We start from the raw sequence: 23,160 nt of genomic DNA on the forward strand, positions 1-23,160 counted from the left end.
CAGTCACTACGTATTCTGATTTTGAGATTTGGAGGTAGGTGGGTTTGAAGAAGATGATGAGTTTCTATAGCCTGGTCGCAAAGGAAAAGCATTTAAGGTCGAGCACTCATGCTCCTGTCGATGGTTAATAGTCATTATTATCAAAGCATAAGGAACTAGTCAGGCGGGTCACTGTTATGAATGAAGTGATCTGTCAGATGCATGATCAAATGTGTGAAGGCCAACAAAAAGTGGAGAGGACTCTAGCACGACTAACATAGAGTATTGCACATCGTCGGGGCAAGCGACCTATGACTTTTATGGATGCGGAAGAGAGGGAGGAGGGTATGAATGGCTATGAGTTTAATAATGATCCCCCGTCATAAGGGTTTATGTTTTTTTTTTTCTTTTTGAGTATGTGAACGTATATTGTATGATTAGATATAAACTCATGCTTAGATTAATAATTGTTAAATTATGTTTATTTTCATTGTTAGTACTTGTTTGTGATATAGGTTTCGAGTTATGATGGTAGATAAGTAAATGATTATGATATTCATATTCAAGTTGTACAGGCTATGAAGATTCGACCATTTTTTATGTTTTTTTTTAAATTTGCTACAGGTATACGTCGAAACTTCCGACACTAATACCTTCAATTTTTTTTGACACTCAACGCTAAATAATCTCTCTGGCATACTAAGTCGGCGCAAATAACGACGCCAATTCGTGTCCATCATATATCGACGCAAATTCTGACGTTCACAATTGAGTAGGAGAAGACCGCATCGAAGCAGATTAACGACGGCATGCACAGATGCTACTGTAGATGCAAGTTGTTTGCATCAGACATGTTCAATGCTAATTGCATTACCGACACCTGTTTTTGTGGACCACAATTCCTAGGCAAAACCGGTTTAATTGGGGATTATCCTCACATTAGCATAGAATTTGTCCGACACTAATTTGCATAAATCTTGTAGTGATATCTATCATTTAATCGATAAAGCAGGGGACTCTTTTACCATGGTTTTTTTTATGATTTATTGAGTGATAAAAGCTGTGAGCGACTCGACCATATTTGAGTTTGTTGAGTCCAACTTTTAGGACCCACTTGAGCCATAGATTTGCTTCTAGCTTCTTTGATTTGACCTATTGAAGATCACAAGCTCAAAATTTTGAATTGTGACAAATCTAGAGAAGAACGTAAGACATTTGAAATTGCATGAATGTAGCTTTGACACAAATATGTTAAATGTTTGTTGCCTGATGATAAAGGTATTTATTCACATTCACTTGAATTTAGCTTTGACACAAATATGTTAAATGTTCAATTGGGGAACTCGTATTTGAGACAATGTTAACCCAAATTATAAAATATAGAATATATTTGGGGATCTCGATCCAAAACTCGATATCAACTGAAAATAAATATAGGTATCTCTTCATCTTGATAGGAAAGAAAAATTTGTCGCTAGCCTCAATTTGACATGAAGTTTGAGCTTGCTTCTTTTTTTTTTGGTGTTATACTTCAAATTTCATCAGACTATTTTGAAAAAGAGCAAAGTTCATTTAGTTTGTGTTCAATGCTTAATCAAACCTTTTGAAGAAAATTGATATTTCAACTTCATGATCAAGCTCAATTAGATTCTTTCTTGAGTAAGGATCATCCCTTAGACTTGCTTTGATCAATCGATCAATTGAGAAAACCCGATGCATCTAAATCACTTGACCTTGTTAAGTTGGATAGACTTATGCTTTTGTTATCGTTAGACTGGCAGAAGGGACACTTCACTACGGTCTTGGTTTGTTGAGTGAAAAAAAAAAGACAGTATTTCAATCACATTGTTTCTGGAGTCCTAGACTTGAGCATTAAATAGTCTTATGTTTTGACGTCGACAGACTGGCAACCAGGACACTTCATTATGGTCTTAGTTTGTTGAGTGAAGAGAAAAATCAACAACTCGACCACATATTGGCTTGATGAGTCGACCTCCATTCGAGTCCTAGACTTGAGCAAAAGATGATTTAAGCTTCTCCAACTTAACTAGTTGAAGCTGGTAGATTTCGATAGATTTTCTCTCTTGACATTCGAAATCTTGCATTTTTAAGAGGGATTATTGACATCTAGATTCGTCTTATATATCTTGTTAGAAACTTTTTTTTTTGGATTGCCCAATTGAACGCAACTTTATCATTGATAGCCTAAACATACTCTCAAAAATCTCGGCATAAAACACGATATCATCCGAGTTACTTGGGGATCTCGACTATGAGCACGATGTCAGCCCAAGTGGATATAGGTCACAGAATTAGGCGTGATGTTGACCCTTGTCGTTGGGGATCTTAGCTTGGAACACGTTGTCGACTCAAATGCATAAGAAAGTCCTATCTTACAAAGGAAATTTTCTAGCTATAAATAGTAGTATTTGAGTATCTCGACCTGAGGCACGATGTCACCCCAAAATATTAAAATGCCCATTTTCCAGGGGAATTTTATTTTCGATTTGAAACACATTCTTGTATCACAATAGAGTTTTTCAATCAAGTATTAAACTCATGCTAAAATATAGCACATTCCTCTTCCCTTTGAGAGAATTTCCAAAGTAGCATTGACTGAGTCGTCATGTGTAATATTTCCTCAAACCTAGCACATTCCTCTTTCCTTTGAGAGAATTTCCAAAATAACATTGACTGAGTCGCATGTGTAATATTTCCTCAAGCCTCAATCACTGATTGGTGATATCGGCTGCTCACATTAACTCTTTGAAAAATTTAAATAAGTCTTCTCAACATCATGATTTCTTTTCTTAAATTTGATAACCCCCTGAAATTTTACTCTTTCATCTTGAATTAAATAATCTCTTCACGCATGGTGGTTGAAGACATACCTTTATCAGATTTTTTTTCTAATATATTCGAGAATATGAAACAGCTATAGTCATATCTTAATGGCCTTAATTTCGTAATCCTCCACCTGTGGGGTTAAATTTTGCTGACAAAGGGATCTCTTGATAAACTTTTTAAAAATTTTGATCAATAAGAGATTCATCAATGAGTCTTCTTCAAAGTCAATCTTTGACTGATCTTGTTAATGGCGGATCTCTGAGAGTGAGTCTTCTTCAAAGTCAATTTTTGACTGATCTTGTTAATGGCGGATCTCTGAGAGTATAAATCAGATGTCATGCTGAATCGTCCTTTATCATTTCACCTTCATGAACCTTGAGCTATCATAGCACATAAAAATAGCAACTTCCTTAGTAGAATTTTATTGGCCTTGATCACCAAAAGCTTTTTCGCACATTCATTTCATTAAGCTCCTTTCTTTGGAAACATTTTAAACAAATAGATTCTAGTAAACAATATTTCAGGTTGCTTCTTTTCATTGGTAAGGGCTTAACGTTGTTGAAACCAAAAGGATTGTTTAATCAATGGTAAAGCAATTTCTTTTAACCTAATTTATATTTTTTTAATTGATTCAGTGGAGGAATACACACTTGCAATAATATAACTTCTTGATGATTGGTTGCTTGGGTAGTATTTGTTGAAACCTCTATTCAATACTTTTTTCATTCCCATTCGCTTTCTAAAAAGTTTCCCTCTGAGCCATTTTCATGCAACTTTGAATAACTAAAGCAATGACCATAGCGCCAGCGATGAGAATCTCTACACCATCAAGCTAAATAGTGATGAGGAAGAATGGGATTCCCCATGAGAGAGTATTCTTATCTTTAGAGAACAAAAAAAACATGAAAATTGCTTATCGCAATATCTTCCACCAAAATTCAATCTCGATAGATTTCTTTATATTGACATTCCTATATTTCTGTTAGGATCCTTCGAAAGTGGATATTTAGAGTTGAAACTCAAATATCACACCCCAATACTAACTAGATAGAATTTATCTTTTCGTTGGGACCTTTCAATAGTAGATATATAAATTGAAGTTTTAGATATCACACAGATGTTCATCTTGTAGAGCTCGTCTAATTGTTAGAAACTTTCAGTGGCAAATTACCTAATTAAAATCCACAGGGTCATAGCTTGATGCTCACCAAACAAATTTTGGATTTCCATTGAAGCCTTTTAGTTGTAGATTCCAGGATTGACTCCAAGGGTAACATTATAATGCTCATCAGATAAAATTTATCTTTCAGTTGGGACATTTCGGTGGTGGATTTATTAATTAAATTTTAAAGGACATGCATTGATGCTCACCATATAGAATTTACTTAAACTTCAAATGATTGCAATATATGAAAGAAATTTTAGTATTGTGTTTACATTTGGTCAATTTTAAGCTAATATTATAGTAAAGAGATGACTAGCCACAGATGGAAAGAGAAACATTCCCAAGTTAAGTCGCCAGAAATCTGTGAGCTTCAAAAATTCAACTCCCTAAACTTATGTGGTTGTGTTTGTTGAAAGATTTGCATTTGATATTTAGAGTCAAATTTTCAGAATGAAAACGAGATTGTAGATAAGACACTACCGATAATTTTCACCCTCATTTTGTGAGGACTTTAAGATATAGGGTTTGAGATTTTCCATAGGCACAAGATCTTATGGTTAATTATCATCCTGATAACATGAGAACACTTTCAATTAAGACAAATCACTAAGTGTTGAATATTCAACATATAGTACAAACATCAGACTTAAGGTTTTAGATTATAAAATTTATTACTTTTGAGCTTAAAGCAGATGGTTGAGAAATGATGACAAACCCAATCAAGATCTCATTATTTTGTCGTACTGGGTCGTCATGGCCCATAATCTACTTAATCAGAGGAGCTAGTCGACCAAATTTGACTGAAAACACCATGAGTTATGTCGTCCAAGAGACCTTCATAGATCTGGTTGGATGTTTATCTAAGAAAATAAATAAGTAGACCTTATCTGATAGAAGATTTTATGTCAATTAATCATATAATTATGGTTCACAACTCGGAGTAGAAAGTCGTTCGGCAACATATATGAGCCACGATCACGATTGTAAGATGATAATGTCATTTGGCAACAACCACTTGATAAGAGAGCTCTAGTCGTAACCGCTACTCTTATGGAGCCTTTGGGCCAAATCACGAGAACAGAGGACTTGGGCCACGTTTTTATTGGCATGAAATTACTTTGAGTGTAAATATAGCGATGCACTTAATATGACATTTGTTTTTTGTGAACTAAAGTCAATTAAAAATTTATTAACCCTGTCAAACTATTGTGAATGGTGGATGGAGATTGCTTTAAGTATTAAGTGATTTGATTTTAAATTATTGCTTTAGTTTATTGCTTTGAAAATCTAATTTGAAAAACTTAATTTAAAAGCTAAACCCTCCAGCTGAGATTTTCGGTCAACACGGCCATCATTGGGGATTTAACATTTAAAACTTTTAAGTTTAAGATTCATTTGAATTTTTTTAGTTTAAGATCTTTAGAATGTTAGCCATGTAGACTTCAATCCTTACAAGGAAGAAGAACATACTATGTGATTTAAAATTGTAAATTCTTATGTTTTTGATTTGAACATTATTGAATTTACTAGACTAGTCAGCTCCAGTACTTTAAGAGAAGAGGTTCGGACTAGTTGAGTGGGACATACAAGTTTGCCCTGCAGGCAAGGCGGTTGAGTTATCTTAAAGCTCATGAATTACACTAAAAATTTTCAAAATTAAGTGAACATTAGACCTTTAGAATATACACAAGGTTTCACGTTGAGCTTTAAAAGAGACATTTTGTTCACTGGCAGATATATCATGAATTCAATAGCAATTTTTTTTTATTTCAAAAGCCTAAATTTTGAATTATTTTCCAAGCCCTAAGAGCATAAATTTAAAAGCCCAAATTCAATATGTTCTCAAGCCCTAAGAGTCTATATTTAAATCATATTTCATATTCAATTTTAAAGGCCCAATTTTAAAAATTTTCACAAGTTCAAAAATAAAAAATTGAATTATTTTTACAAATTTAATTGGCCCCACATTTCAGATCATTTTAATAATTATTAGTTCAAATTTTAAGATCATTTGCAAGTACAAATTGACAAAAAATTTTGGCAATCTCCAGACGCCTACCACCATTTCAAGGCACCAGAAAAATGCTAGCTTGCCCGACGATCTATAAGATGTATTGATCAATATTGTAAACACTGCGGTCGAGGGGCAAAGCAAAATACTTTAAACCGCAGTTTATAAGATGTTATAGTCCTTCAATGTACCGACTTCCACAAATGAATATTTTGAAAATTTTGTTATACCTTACAAATGAGACGAGCAACGTAATGGACTTTGCACAATAAAATTTTATGATTTTTTTTATCTTTATAATATATAATATATATTATACATTATATATAAAAAATGGTTGCTTGTCTTGAGTTGGGTAAGAAAGAAGGAAATGCGATGGTAGAGAGTAGAAAAAAATCATTGTATGTAATTTCGATCTCAAACAGGTAAAAAGACTTTCGGGCTTTGTTGCATCACACGAGCACTTATAAATCGAGAGAGGACTGTGAACCAAAAGAAAAAACTTTCAGAGTTTTTAGCGTGCATCGATCTCGTCATTGCTTTCTCAGAAGGGCACGGGAAGAGTTTCGCAATTCTTTGTCCAGTATGATCTTGTTGTTGCTTTTCCTGCCATGTGATAGTCAGTCACAAGGAGAAAGAGAGGCGAGAAGGGAGAGTAGTTTCAGAGGTCATTGTATGATGTACACCCGTCATTGTTGTTTTTGCTTGCTCTAATCGCAACTATACCGCGAGAAGAAGGACATGAAGGGTAAGGGAGGAAGGCACTGTGCGAGGCGGAGGAGTTTGAATCGGGGCCACTGCAGAGAAGACAAGAGGAGACAAGACACTGTGCGAGGCGGAGTTTGAATCGGGGCCACTGCAGAGAAGACGAGAGGAGACAATCGATTCCATGTGTTTTTCATCACGAGGCACTGTGCGAGGCGGAGGAGTTTGAATCGGGGCCACTGCAGAGAAGACAAGAGGAGACAATCGATTCCATGTGTTTTTCATCACGACCAAGAAGACGTGGAGCTTGGCTTTGTTGTCGGATTATGCAAACACAGGTAGTTGGCTCTTCGAACAGAAAGAAGCAGTGTGATTCTGCCTATGGAACGTGGAGATGAAATAGAATTTTCTGAAGACTTTGTACGACGCGATCCCGTCATTGCCTTTCCTGCTACCTCTAGCCATCAATGCATCGTGTGGGAGATAGAGTAGGCTGATTTGACATGATCGAGCGTGAGGATCTGAGAGGTTTGTGGCTATGTGAAAGTTCTTTTCGATTCCTCTGTTTCGAAGTGGGGGGGCTCAGTTATGTTCACAAAGAGAGGCAGGAGCAATTTTGGAATCCTGGGCAGGAGCAGTTATTTGGATGTCTTAGTTTATTTTAATTTCCTCTTTTTTTATTTATTTAAAAATCAACATCACCTTTCTAAAAATTTTGAAATGAGAAAAGGCAAATATAACAGAAATAGTAAAGCATCTGAACTGTGAAGCAACAAGCGTGTATAGCATTTAAGAATATAATTGAATAAAACATAGAAGAAATGGCCCTTTCAAACGTAACAATTTGATTTCTCCCAAAAAAAATAAAGAAAAAAAAACAGGTTTAAATGGAGAAGTTATTACCAAAACTAATGGTTATTTCAAAATAGACAAGAAATTATCGCCTTTTCTCTTGTATTCGCCTTTTCTCATTGTGATTGTAGAGAAATATGCAAAAGTTATCAACCTTCTAAACATTTTGAAATGAGAAAAAGGCACAAGTTAAATAGTAAAGCATGTGAACTGTGAAACAACAAGCGTGTTTAGCATTTAAGAATATAATTGAATAAAACATAGAAGAGATGACTCTTTCATATGTAACAATTTGATTTCTCCGAAAAAAAAAGAACAAGAGGTTTAAATGGTAAAGTTATTACCAAAACTAACGGTTATTGCAAAATATTTTACTGTCTCTGCAATGTGCTTTGAGAGAGCTAAAGATCCTGTCAAAAAACTAAGCACTGAACCAGCACCTTTTGCCTGCATTCATCGCATCAAAACCATTTCACAATTTTTTTCGCCTCCTAATTTTAAATGAACTTTGGAAGGGTACCTGAGAATAATGCAGAGAGTGCCCAGGGTGTCCAGGAAGCCCTGCATAATTCACCTTCTTCACCCTGGGATGAGTTGATAAGAATTCAGCAAGTTTCTGAGCGTTAGCCTGTCAAAGAAAACTAAAATGAGGAGCAAAACTAAGTAAAGCAAGAAAATTCATCTCAAAAGTTGTGAAGAACTCCAAAGTAGTGTAGAATGTCACAGCTTTGGACAATCGTGTATGCTTACAGTGAAGCTTTGGAAGTCACCAAAGTCATTCAGAGATATTTTAAAGCTCTTTTGCTTGGATTTTAATTATTAAAATGCTCGCAAATATTATGCACCGAAAGCACAAAACACAAAAGCGCACCATAAACTAGCAGAAATACTAACACAAACATAATGAAAAAAATAAAATAAAATAAAATAACAATAACAATAATATTACTTATTAAACATTAACAAAAGATATGTAGTACCTGTTGCTTCTCCACTCTCAAAGCCATTGTCTTGATACCTCTTAAGCAAAGCCAACAGTCAAAAGGTGCTAAGCCAGTACCTTCTGCATTTTGAAGGAATGCAACTTCTTTTGCCAAGCTGAAATTTCCAGAAACAGGAAAATGATTGCAGCATTAAAATTAGTTTCGCTCAGATTAAAATTACTGCTTCAAGAATCTTCAAAAATAAGGACATAATCAACAAACTAATTCAAAATGGCATGAAAGATCCCAGGTATAAACTATATTCCAAAGAAAGCATATAAAAAAAAAATGTTTCATAGGTAACATTATGCCCAAATAAAAGAGTGTTGTTGTACTTTATCTCAAATTTTAAAATAAAAGATTGGTGCCTCTGCAAGAGAAATAAGAGAAGAAGTTTAATAGGTAAAGATTCTAATTTTATAGTATCACATAGGTCGGACCTCAATGAGCAAGTTGATGTCATCTAATGAAACCAAGCAGCAAACAGCAAGGCTAATTTGTATTTCTACACCTTTCAGGAGAATGGCAGACTGTTTCTTCAAGATTCAAATTTGGCTGGAATGTTCGAGAAACTTTAATTAAAAACAAATATATCTAAAAGACTGCACATTAATAGCTCTTGATAATGTTTAGCTGTTATTTTATTTATTAAGGACATTTAATAACTTTTTTACATTATGAGTTGCTTGTATTTACTAAGAGTACATGATATTTAACTAATTATCCAAGTCACACTACTCCTATAAATGACCCAAATACCCTTCATTAGAACTATTGATAAATTCTCCCCTCTTTTGCACTAAATTTCTTTGCCCAACGCTCCCTTCAATCAATAAAAGATTTTATATGCCTCTCTAATACAAGACTTTTTAAGATTGTGCATAAATTGGCTTGCAACTCTAATAGCACATGTAATGTCAGGTCTAGTAGTGATAAATAGATAAGTCTTAAAAGGTACCTCCCAACTAACATTCATCCTTCAATACGTGTGTTATAATTCTATTGAGCTATAATGATTACATACGAAAAGTGGGCAATCTCAATACCAAAGAAATATTTTTGTTCGCCTATTTATTTAAGTTCAAATTCTTAAGACAATCTTTACTCTATGTTCTACATCCCTTCAAAGTTAAAACCTATCATGTTAATGCTATTAGCATAAACTGGTGATTCTAAATATAAAGTTGTGAGTTTTACAAATAATATATGGTCTCCCTAACTTTATTTATATCTCAAGTTAAGCATTATATTGACAAATGTCAAAATCAAGTATTTCAAGATTGCTTCAACCGATATAATATTTTTTCAGCCTACAAACCTATTGTTTTATATGTGAAATAAATACTAGAGGTATCTTCATATACACTTCCACCTCCAAACCAACATAAAAGAAAGCATTTTTTACATTGAATTATTATATTTTATAGTTCATAGTAGATACTAATGATAAAATAACTCAACAATCTTCATTTTAACTATCGGAGCAAAAATTTAATGGTAACAAAGCTCATACATTTTACTGAAACCTTTAAAGGGCGATCTAGCTTTTATAAATTTCCAGTGAAACGTCTGATTTATATTTTTCAATAAAGACCCACTCACATTCCATCGATTTCTTTTCTCCAGTAACCATACTTATCATACCAAATCCCATATTTCATTTTTTCAAGAGCTTTAACTTTTGATTTAATAGCATTATCTTAATTCTAGTTATTTAATGCCTCAAAGACAGCCTTTAAAATTGAAATACTATGCAGGCTAATAAAGAAGGTGAGAAAAAAATCTATATGATACCTTTATTCAATTGCAAGTTTAATAATTTCCTTAATAGAATCAGTAACAAGAATTCGTTTGATTGACTGGACTTCTGAAGATCAAGAGAATAATACATTTATTCTTGAATAAATGTACAGTGACTGAGCAAAAAATGGCTAAATATTAGGTTCAATTTGGGTATTTATCAGCCTCATAAACTCATGGCATTCTATAAATTTTGATCATCATAAATTACACAAAAAAAATAAAGAATTGTTGGTTTCATAAGTTAAGTAATTGCAAGTAACAGGTACACCATCAAAACGGCTCACATCAAGACTAATGGCTTAATATGGGAAACAACATTTCTTTTACTGTAAATGCCACACAAAACAAAATATCAAAAATATCACAGATAAGCAAGTATGGTTTCAGCTAATTCTTAAGTAAATAACATTTAGGTATCACCCACCCATATTAAGTCATTAAAGTATATGTTCATATTAAATTTTTTTAATATTATCAAAAACGTTACAAATAGTTTAATAAATAGAGAACTTGATGAATATATTTTAAATTTTATGAAATAAATTAGATAAAAAGTAAACATAAAAAAGCCTCCACAAAGCATTTGTTGTTCTCGAAAAAATATTGCAATGCTTCATATAATTTTAAAAAGTTCAGACCTTGAAAATAAAAATAATAGGTCTCCCCAAAGTGTAGTGGGCCTTAAAATCTTTTACAAATCTTCACAAAAATTAAAATACCAAAACTTAATGATGATTTCAAACCATTTAAATTTGAATTTCATTTGAAAATCTAAGGATTTTGGAGAGGTTGCTGCCGGGAGAAAAGTAGAAAATTTTAACTTATTTTTAAAAAAGTCATTAAAAAATCAAAACGTAACCACCTCATATATAAACTATCTTAATACTTGGATCATAGTTGATTGTTAGAAGCATCTTTCTTTAAAAAAATCCTAGCCCTCTCCTCTCCCAAACATCCACCAAGTAGTTTCCTGCAAAGAATATTTTTAAATGCTGTTGACACAAAAAAAAGAGAGAATTACTAACTTGATTATGGTGAAATCTAATATTTTGGTGATGTGATGAGCTTGGCTTCTTTACATGTGATCGCATACACGTGTAAGAATCCAATTCTTTTTATTGTAGTTTTCTTACTAGTTTATTATATATTATAATTTGAGTGTTCTGCTGAAGAACGTTTAGAAAAGTCTCTGCCAAGAAGACTGAAAGGTTATATCAGTAAATGAAAGATACTCCCAAAGCGTCTCTGCCAAGGAGATCGAAAGGTTATATCAGTAAATGAAAGATACTCCCAAAGTGTGATACAAAGACTACTTTACCCACTGAAGGAGTGACAATTTTATTTAGTGCGGTCAATGCAAAAATCATAGATATAGTGAACACCTAGACATGGATGTAAACTCTGACTGAACCAAATAAAAATTACTAAGTGCTTGTATGGTTGTCTTTATGCAATATGCTTGATGTTGTAATTTTTATATCTCATATATGTCTTATTGGCTTTTGAAAATTAGCCTTTAACGCATATTTCTCAATTAATATTTCAAACATATCTTATTTAATGCTTCATCTAAAAAACAATTAAAAAGAGATCTTATTTGAAATATAACACAAGTTCAATTTCCCACCGCCTTCTCTTTGGACTCGCGTAAACCAAAAATTGATATGAGGGCATGAAATCTATAATTATTAACTTCACATTCAAAGAATGATCCCCACGGTTTACATAATTTGATTTAAAAATATTTTCTGATCGTATCAGCAAACAAAATAACAGGCCAATTTCCCACCGCCTTCTCTTTGGACTCACGTAAACCAAAAATTGATATTAGGGCATGAAATCTACAATTATTAACTTCACATTCAAAAAATGATCCCCACAGTTTACATAATTTGATTTAAAAATATTTTCTGATCGTATCAGTAAACAAAATAAAAGGCACTCCACTACATGACCACCATTATCATTTAGCGCTATTTCCACTAATTTCTAAAAACATAGGTTCATGATGTAATTACAGTCACATGACATGAGAATTTAGAACCTCATTTTAGAAGGCTATAAAAGTCTCACAATTGTCACATTTGATGATAATGAAATTCCAAAACCTATGGACGAATGGACACCAATAGAGTTGGACTAAGATTTATTGATAGTAAACGAGTGAATGTATATGACCATTACATGAACATCTAAAATTTTAGAACAAAAAATTAAATATGGGACAAATTGGTCAGCATGTACAAGAAAACAGATGAAAACAAAACAAATTAATATCTAATCCAAGGTACAATCTATTCAAAATGAAGCTCGGAGAAAAATTTACAAAGATGTTCAGACAATTAAATAAAATAGTTATTACACGCGCTTAGTAAAGAGCACTCCTAACCAAAAACATATAAATAATATTATATGATCTCTGCCAAGAGCGTAGATTTTAAAGATATCTATTTTTTTTTTAAATAGAGATTAAGTTCTTCAATCATTGGTAATTTGGATGATTGTTTAATAGCACATTAACAACAGATCTTGTTATCAGAAGAAGATGAGGCAGTATGAAGAGAAAGAAATAAATTATAGTTATCAATTATCGCGACTTAAGTGACAATGAGTCACTCCCAAAAACAACTAGTGATGACTTGGAACTTAAATATATAAAATTATATCAATTGGGAAGAATGTTCAAAAAAAAATTTCTACACAAAAAGGGTAAGAAATCTAATTTTAAATTTCAAAAATAAATTAAAAATTAACCTCCTAAGAGAAAAAAAAGTCCGACATGTTTTAAATGTAAGCAAGACCTCTTTAAGTTGAATTGCCCTCTAAATTAAAACACAGGAAATGAAGAGTCTACATCCAAGAAGGTCAAGAAAATGCAAGGTGCTGTCGGCTAGAGGCTAACCAATGTTCAAGGATAGTTGCTGATCTAACAATCGATGTTTATCATTACAATATGTAGAACTTGAAAATAATGCACAGCAAGCCAAATAAGAAAAATCACATGTGCAGGATAAAGCTTATTTAACAAATTATTTAGAGAAAAATGTATTTTAAAAGTTAAAGTTAAATGGTAGAAAATCAGGAGATTTTTTTATTGCTCATTAAATTATAGAAATCTAAGGGTAAAAAAACATTATATTTCAAACCTGATGCAGAACACAAATTAGTTGAACGATGTGCAGTGATTTGAAACGCAAATTTTGAAACTATAGAAGTAGAGTTACATAGAACATCCCATTATGTGTAGATTCTTTGATTCACTCATGCACAGATAGCGAAAATCTTATTACACGATTTGATCCTGTTATTCATTCCACCAATGTAGACAGTATTTTAGGTTCCCAAATTGACCGACTAAATTATTCTATAGGTATGTCTTCACTAGAGATCCAGTGCAGGTAAACCGTACTTGGAAAGCAGATGTTCGAAGCATACATTTCGATACAGGACATTACACGCAAACCAAAAGACCTAGTGGATGTTTGTTACGCAAAGAAGTGAACCACTCCCTCTTGGACCGGTCGAGGGCCACCTAACCCAGGCGGTCTGCGTAGCGAGAAAGAGCCAGACAGGCCGAAGAAGGCAGGGAGTGGCAATTTTTCGGGGTTGAAGAGGGCAAGGAGCATGTTGGGGGCACGAGGGCCTTAATTACATAATCAACGAGGAGAAATTAGAGGGATTTAGAGGGAAAGTGTGGAAAGAAGGTTTTGAATTGTTGTGAGAGGATTCTATTAAAGAGAGTAACCTAGCGATTATCTTTTTTAGGCATTTAGGCTGCTGTGTTTTTTCTTCTTTTGGATGGTATTCCTAACAACGTCTAGGGTGTGGGAAAATGGATTTACCGCTCGAAAGTACATTATCTTTTGTATCTCGCTTGTTTGCATCTTTTTTTTTGCAAGAGTAGCCCCTTATTTGACTTATTTCCATCTATCTTACATCGTTTTGCTGTTGTTTCTTGCTGACTTTGAGTCCGGAGCATATCAAATTGGTATCAGAGCATAGATCTTGGTGGGATAGCAGCAAAGAAAGTTGGTGTGCTAAAAGGAGAGGTTGGGCAAATCCGATCAGGTATGGAAGAAAGGTTTGCTAACACGAAAAACAGATCATCTTCTATTGAAAGCCGAATGAATTATGGATTTGAAAGCATAGGAGAAATACAGGAAATGATGAAAAAGCTCATGGAGATGCAATCCAAGGTCGTGTCGACCGCTCCAGTTGCAAACCCTAACAAAGGGTTAATCAAGGAATCCTTGGTCGGGTCAAAAGGAAAGGAGATCCAGCAAAAAGACGACGGAAGAAGACATCAACTACCTACAAGAGCGACCCCCTAGGACTTCAGATGGAGGAGATGGGCTGAAAATCGAAGAATGGAGTTCCACCCTAGATACATGGGAGTAAATAACGGAGGAAGAGGAAGTTGGGGTAGAGATGCATGGGTCAGGAAATTAAAAATGTCAATCTTCGAAGAGGAGGATGCGTATGGATGGGTGTACCGGGTGGAGCGATACTTCGCAATCAATGGGTTGACTGAGAAAGAGAAGCTCATGACAGCGAGATTATGCTTGGAGGGGAAGGCTTCAGCGTGGTTCAAATAGGCGGAGGCAAGGTATCTGATACACTCATGAGATGAGTTTAAGGATTGTTTGTTGAAGTGTTTCCAAGCCGACCAACATGAGCAATTTTATGCTCTGACTCGGATGGGAAAGGTTATGGAATACCATGAGAAGTTCGAGCACTTATCGGGAGGTTGAGGAGGATTTCTACAGTTGGATTGGAAAATAACTTTTTGAAAGACCTAAAGCCTGATATAAGAGCAACCATTGGCCCCTTGAGACCGCGTAGATTGAGGGAAATGATAGAGGTCGATCAGATGATAGAGTATAAGAAACAGGTGAAGAAGACCGGCAAATGCGGTAACACCGGAGAATTCTACAAGAGCGCCGTGACAGCCACAACATCGAGGACCCAGACAGTGTAAATTCAGAAAGAGAAGCCGAAGGAGAAGAGTATAAGACCCCGGCCCAGGGTAATTTCAAGCAACTCGCAGATGCAGAAGTGCAGGACAAAAAACCGAAAGGATTGTATTACTCCTGTGACGAGAAATATGCCACAGGACACCGTTCACAGGACCTCATTGCAAGGAGCACATCATTCAAGTTCTTTTAGTTCAGGATTAGGATACAGAAACTGAGGAATCAAAAGAAGAAGCAGCGGAGGAGGGCACCTGCATTTGGATGTAGCAGAGGTTCCCCTTAATTGGGTGGTGGGATTTACCCTGAAACACGCCATGAAGGTGAGGGGATGGATCGGGAATCAGCCGATTGTGATATTGGTGGATAGCGGGGTCACACATAACTTTATCTCAAAACAGGTTGTGAAGAAGCTAAGGTTGAAGCCGGTGACTACAAGGAGGTTCAACGTCATGATAGGAACATGGAAATAGAGAAAAGTTAGGGAATTTGCAAGGGGTTGGTTCTGACACTCCACGGCCTACATGTGGTGAAGGACTTCTTTCCCTTAGATTTAGGCAGCACAAATATAGTTTTGGGGATGAAGTGGCTACGAACGCTTGGGGAGATGAAGGTGGATTGGAAGTCGTTGGCCATGGAGTTCCAGGTGGAGGGTAGGAAGGTGATGATGAGAGGACATGCCAATTTATGCAAAACTATGGTATCGCTCAAAATCATGGTCAAGTCGATTCGAAGAGCAAGGCTGGGATACTTAAGAGTTTCAGAGCATTGAGGAGATTCGAGATTCAGAGTTGACAGAATTTCCAAAAAGGGTCCAGCAGCTCCTACAGCAATTTACATATGTCCTCCAACAACCAAGCGGTTTAACTCCTCCAAAGGAGCAAAAGCACGCTATTACATTGAATGAGGGTGTTTCACCAATCAGCGCCAGACCATACAGGTAACCTCAGATTCAAAAGGATGAGATAGATAAGCTGATCAGAGAAATACTCAAGGCTAGGATTATTAGGCCCAGTTTGAACCATTTTTCCAGTCACGTCTAGTTGGTGAAAAAAAAGATGGTAGTTGAAGATTTTGCGTGAACTACCGGGCTTTGAACAAAAAGATGGTGTCGGACAAGCTTCCTATTTCTGTGATTAATGTGTTGCTCGATGAGCTTTATGTGGCGGTCATTTTCTCAAAAATTGATCTTAAGTCAAGATACCACCAGTTTTAGTGCTGGAGACCGACCTCCCGCTCCCACCTCCTCTATTTCGCGAAAAGTCGCGAACGCTCCCGATTGCATCTCCCGACTCCCTTGTTCGCGATATCAGTTCCCGCTCGCTCCTGCTCCTCACGTTTCGCGAATCGGCGCCAGCGATTCTCTGTCGCGAAGCGAAGCTTCGCTTCGTCCCGTTCAACCGCTCACGCGCTCGGGGTTTCCTCGGGATGAAGGAAGAGTTCTTCAGGCTTCCATGTGGCAGTGGAAGAGAAGTGCAAGGAGCCTTGCGGCAAAAGGAAGAAGAAGATTGTTCTCTCTTGGCTTCTTCTTGGTGGCTTGTGGCAGGAGCGCAATTGGGGTTATGTCTATTTCTTCTTCGGTGTATCTCGGTGTATAGTTTCTTCGGTGTATCTCGGTGTATAGTTTCTTCTGTGTATCTCGGTGTAGAGAGAGAAGAAGAGAGCAATGAAGCGAGAGGTTCTTCTTGTAATAAATTCCTCAAGTAGTAAAATCCTCTGCAACTCTCGTGGACGTAGGCAATTTGCTGAACCACGTAAATTTGTGTATTCTGCTGTGTTATTCTTTTCTAGTGTGAATTTTCTCGTTCTATTTTTCGCTTCAAAGATCGTTCTCCTGTTTGATTTATATATATACCACAACAACTGGTATATAACTGGATCACAACAACCAGTTCATGATGAATCCAGCGGATGTGCACAAGACAACGTTCAGGACACATGAAGAACATTACGAGTTCTTAGTAATGTCGTTTGGCCTCACCAATGCTCCAGTGACATTTCAATTCCTTATGAATAAGGTTTTTCAACATTATATCTGAAATTTGTCCTGGTTTTTTTTATGACATTATGATCTACAGTCATACAAAGACAAAACATGTGGAGCACCTAAGGATAGTCCTGGAGACATTGAGAGACCACCAATTGTATGCCAACTTGAAGAAATGTTCTTCTGCACAGTTTCAGACGGAGTACCTAGGACGTGGTGACCAAAACAGGGGTGGCAGTGGATCAGTCCAAGATCAAGGCCATGGTTGATTGGCCCTTTCCCGAGAGTTTGAAATAATTGAGGGGATTCCTGGGTCTCACCGGCTACTATCGGAAGTTCATGAGAAGATATGGCATGATAGCATGGTCAGTGAAGAAGCAGTCAAAGAAAAAAAATTCAAATAAGAAGCAGCAACACAAGCCTTTGACCATCTGAAGAAAGCCATGACCAGTGTCCTGATATTAGCACTTTCAAATTTCAATAAAATGCTTACGGTGGAAACAGATGCATCAGAATACGGGTTGGGAGCAGTTCTCAGACAAGACCAGCGACTGAATGCCTACTTCAATCAGGTTCTTACAGCCAAAGCAAAGTTGCAGTCAGTATATGAAAGGGAATTGATGGTGATTGTCTTGGCAATTCAAAAGTAGCGGCCCTACCTATTGGGACAACACTTTCTGGTCAGGACAGATCAGAAGAGTTTAAAGTACCTTCTAGAGCGATGGATGGTGAATGAGGAGCATCAGAGAGGGATATTCAAGCAAATGGGGTATGATTTCGAGATCCAGTACTGACCGGGATTGGAGAACAAGGCAGCGGGCGCATTGTAGAGAAAGGTGAAGGAACCCCAATTGACGGCTCTATCAGTACCTTTGATCATATATTAGGAAGCCCTGCGACAAAAGAGTGAACGGAATGAGGAGCTGAGGAAGAAAAAGGACGAGTTACTACAGGATCTGAACAGTGATCTAGGATATTCACTGAAGGGGCAGTAGCTGCTCCACCAGAGGCGATTCATGCTATGCAAGACATCGGAGTATATTTCCATATTATTATAGGAGTTTCATGGCAATGCGATTGGGAGACATTCAGGGGTGCAGAAGATCTGCAGTCTTCTGGCGGCAGAACTTTATCAGGTGGGATTGCGCAAAGACGTCAAGGATATGGTGGCAAAATGCGACGTATGTCAAAGACACAAGTACTTGACCACGGCATCAAGAGGGTTATTGCGCCATTAGAATTATCGGGGGAAGGTTTGGGAAGAAGTGACGATGGGTTTCATCAAAGAATTGCCACGATCAGAAGGGTTCACGATGATCATGGTGGTTGTGGATCATCTGAGTAAGTATGCACATTTCATTCCCTTACGGCATCACTACACGAACACGACGGTCTCAATCGCAGCAGTGTTTATCTGGAAAGTGGTCCGTTTGCACGGAATACCAAAATCAATTGTTTCAAATAAGGACAATGTGTTTCTCAGCCACTTCTAAAAAAAGAAATTCAGGTTGCAAAGGAAAGTTCTTAAGAGGAGCACAGCATATCATCCCCACACCGATAGGCAGGAGGTGATCAACAGGAGCATGGAGACATACCTGCGTTGTTTTGTATCTAATACAACAAAGCCATGGGTCAAGTGGATTGTTTCGGCAGAATATTAATATAATATTTTGTATCACACCACAGCACATACCACCCTTTTCAAGATATTGTATGGATGGGATCCACCTCACTAGATATATTATGGTCATATCACTACACCGTATCCAACGTCAATTAGTATTTGGAGAGGACCGGATCCAAGCCGAGCTCAAGAGGCATCTATTGAGAGCTCAACAAATCATGAAGAGAAAAGCGGATGAACAAAGGAGATGAACAAAGGTGAGAGATGTCATTTGAACCAGGGGACATGATATACTTGAAGCTGAGGCCCTACCAATAAAAGTCATTGGCCAGGAGGAGAATCGAAAAACTTTCACCGTGATACTTTGAACCTTATGAGATGAAGGCACGCATCGGAGCAATGGCCTACCATTTGAAATTACCACCTTCATCCGCACTACACCCGGTCTTCCATGTATCACAATTAAGACGTGTGATTAGAGATCATACACCCTCGCCTACACTACCGCCGACACTTGTAGGTGATTCTGGAGCCACTAGAGATCGAAGAAGTGCACCGGGGGAGCAAATGTATTGGTTATGTAGAAAGGACTGTCAGAGATGAACCAAGTTGGGAACCTTATGAGGTGATCCACAAGCATTTCTCATCCTTCCACCTTGAGGACAATGTACTTCTTCGAAAGAAGAGTATTGTTACACAAAGAAGCTAACCAGTCCCTCCTGGACCAGTTAAAGGCTACCCGACCCAGCAGAAAGGCCGGTCTGCGTCGTGAGAAAGAGTCGAGCAGGCCGAGCGGCAATTTGTCGTAGATAAAGAAGGCAAGGAGCGGCAATTTGCCACGGCTGAAGAGGCCAAGGAGCAGGTGGGGGCCACGAGGGCCTTAATCACATACTCAAAGAGGAGAAATTAGGGAAGCATGGAGAGAAAGAGTGGAAGGAAGGTTTTGAATTTTTGTAGGAGGATTCTATTAAAGAAAGTAACATAGGGTTAATCTATTTATGCATTATTTTATTGGTTGTTGTGTCTTTCTGTGTTTTTCTTCTTTTAGTGGTATTCCTAGCCACTTCTAGGGTATTGTGTTTTTCTTCTTTTGGTGGTATTCCTAGTCACGTCTAGGGTGTCGGAGAGCCGATCTACCTCACAAAAGTAAATCAACTTTTGTATATCGCATGTTTGCATTTGTTTTTCATAAGAGCGGGCCTTATTTGACTTGTTTCAATTATCTATCGTCGTTTCGCAATTGCTTGCTGATTTTGAGTCCGAAGTGTATCAGTGTTTAATTAAAATTGAAGTTAGCATCATTGGCTATGACCCTTACACCATCCAAAATATCTTTATAGGGCAAAACATAATAGGATTAGCAACGGCTAATTGTGCGATAAAGAATACTATGTTTAATTTTTTTTTCATTTAAATATTTAAGTAAATTAAATGATGAAGTCTTATCTACTAATCATAGGTAAAGTAATATTGACCTATGGGAACTCCGTAAATTAGTTGTTAAAGCCAGAAAAGCTTAAAAATTTATCATGATAATTCAGGGCATTGGCAAAGATGATTTGATTATGCAAGCATGCATAATTAAGAGTCAATAATAAATTTAGCATTATAAGGGACCAATATAGAAAGTTAGAACTAAGAATGCAATAGTAATAAATTTAGCTATTTTAGAGTATTATAACGATTGTTTATATGTTGACCGTCAATTAGACAAACAAACTCATAGATCTTCTGAGTCATTAAACCAAGTGAGCACTTCAAGACCATTAGAATTATTTTACATGGACTTATTTGAGCTTGTAGCTTCTGCAAGTTTAAGAAAGAAATATTGGTACATCATAGTTGATAAGTATTCTAGGTTCACATAGGTAATATTTCTATCTAGTAAGAGTGATGTGATTATTAAATTTATAATATTTGTAAGACGAATTCAAAAAAAATAATAGATCATCGATTGTGATTACTAGGAGTGATCACAGTGGAGAATTTGAAAATGAGAAATGTGAGACTTTTATGATGAGAAAGGGATTAAATATTGTTTTTTTTGCATCTAGGACGCCCTAACATAATTGTGTGATAGAAAGAAAGAATATAACTTCGTTTTATATGGCTAAAAAATGTTTAGTGTACTTTAATTTTCAAAATACTTTTAGGCTAAAGCAATAAATACGTGTGATAAATAACATGTACAACATATCAATCATTAAGAAAAAAATATATTAACTTTGAAAAAAAAAAAGCTTAATATATTCACTATCAAGAGTTCGGATGCACTTGTTTTATATTAAAAAAAATGGAAAAGATAGCTTTACTAAAGTTAATACCTGATCTAATGAAGCTCCTTCGGTACTCATCAAAGCAAGCCATATAAAGTTTTCAATAAAAAAAATTTGACTGTCAAAGAATCAATATATGTGATCTTTTATTAGTAGCATCAGACACTTCCTAAAACAAAAGATTTAGATGATAAAGAATTTGCAGATTAGAATATCTAATCCTGGATTAGCCAAAAACATCAAAAGAAGTTCAATTTGCACAAAACTTACCTAGAGACTGAAGGTATGATTCTAGTCACTCTTAAGGAACTCATTATAAGGACCAATATAGAAAGTTAGAACTAAGAATGCAATAAGAAAGGAGATAGAACATTCTATCTTCCTATCACAAATTAAGCCTACATGTATAAATGAAGCTTTAGCAGATGAATTTTCGCTATTAATAATGTAAAGAGGATATAAATTAATTTATTATAAATAATATTTGGGAGTTAGTGTAGATGCCCAATGAGCAACAAGTTACATGAACAAAGTGGGTCAATAAGAACAAGTTTGATTATTCCGACAAGGTAATAAGAAATAATGCTAATTTATTAGTACATGAATATAACCAAATTATGAAAATTGATTTTGAAGAATCATAGGCCCCCTGCGGCTAAATTAGAAGTTATTTAGGATATTATTGACATTTGTGTGTGTTACAAGAGGTTCATATTATTGAAATTTGTGTCTTTTTTCATTCATGAAAGATTTCAAAGTCCAGAATGAAAAAAGACAGTTAAAGAGGAGACCCAAGCTCTTAACCTAAATCTCATATGAATTTGCAAAGGTTCCTCTGGATAAAAGATCCATTGGGTACAAATGAGTGTTCAATGTCACTTACAAAGCAAAAGGAAGCATCATAAGATTCAAGACTTTGTTGGTGGCCAAATTTTTTACTCGGTCTTATGGGATAGACTATCAAGGGACATTTAGGGTCTGTTTGGTTTGGTGCTAGAAGCGTGGCGCGGGGGAGTTTGGTGGTCAATTTTTTTACTCGGTCTTATGGGATAGACTATCAAGAGACATTTAGGGTCAGTTTGGTTTGGTGGTAGAATCGTGGCGCGGGGGCTAGCCATGAATCGCGGCCGTTTGGGAAGGCTTCCCAAGCGCGGTGTACCGTCGTTTTGTCTAAATGCGGGCTGCGGATCGATCCCTGTGGCCCACATTCGAGTAATGGATTACTACAATGGTTACCCGCTCCTTCCCTAATTCCCGTTCAGCGGTAGTTCGGCATCTCGCTTTCGGCTAGTGCTCGAAATGGAAGTGGACATGGATGCTTTGCCAAGCTACTTCAACCCGGAATATTTGAGCAGCAGGGTATCTCCATTACAGGTGTGGTTTTGGTAAGCTTTCTATTGCTCCACTCAAGAAACACTAACAATATCTAAATTGAGCGCATATGTGGCTTATCACTAGTAAATTCCAATTTTGTGAGATACGATTATTTGTAAATTTGTAGGCCAAGGAATGCTAGAATAAACTGGTTAATTTTATGACTAGTTTGGTTCTCTCACTAATAGGAGAATATGACTCGTCACACCCTGGAAACCTGCTTTTGTGAAATATTGACACAGTAATAACCACTATTCCTTTGCTGAAAACACATAAAATAGAAGTTAATGTGCTATTTGCAACCTAAAGTTCTAGAGATATGCTAATTGCGGAATGACTATTGATTTTGTGGCTAAACAAGCCGCCTAATCATCATTTTGTCCTTGACGAAATGGCTATATGAAAATGCAGTGTTTTTTTGAATAGGTCGGAACAAATGCCAAAGCTCTTCTGGCTGAACTAAGAACCTAGTTGATCAACACAGTATTTGTATATATATTTTATTTTTATATATATGCTCACTTGAGGTTGGAAAATGCTTTGCTGGTAGTTATTTTTTCTCTTAACAAAAGTTTAATGCACTC

The 23,160-nt window shown here is 36.1% G+C and overlaps 1 protein-coding gene across 1 annotated transcript in view; it reads right to left on the minus strand.

Annotated features, from left to right (window-relative positions):
- LOC110037835 (cystathionine beta-lyase, chloroplastic) overlaps nt 1–23,160 on the minus strand; it is a gene marked incomplete at its 3' end in the record, with an annotated part of 33,713 nt that overhangs the window by 1,323 nt on the left and 9,230 nt on the right. Inside the window, 3 exon segments of the mRNA XM_020742563.1 lie at nt 7,904–8,006; nt 8,080–8,187; nt 8,540–8,657. Coding sequence (XP_020598222.1) covers nt 7,904–8,006; nt 8,080–8,187; nt 8,540–8,657 — 329 coding nt within the window.

The sequence above is a fragment of the Phalaenopsis equestris genome, unplaced genomic scaffold (assembly GCF_001263595.1).
Source record: "Phalaenopsis equestris unplaced genomic scaffold, ASM126359v1 Scaffold225623, whole genome shotgun sequence".
Lineage (NCBI taxonomy): Eukaryota > Viridiplantae > Streptophyta > Magnoliopsida > Asparagales > Orchidaceae > Phalaenopsis > Phalaenopsis equestris.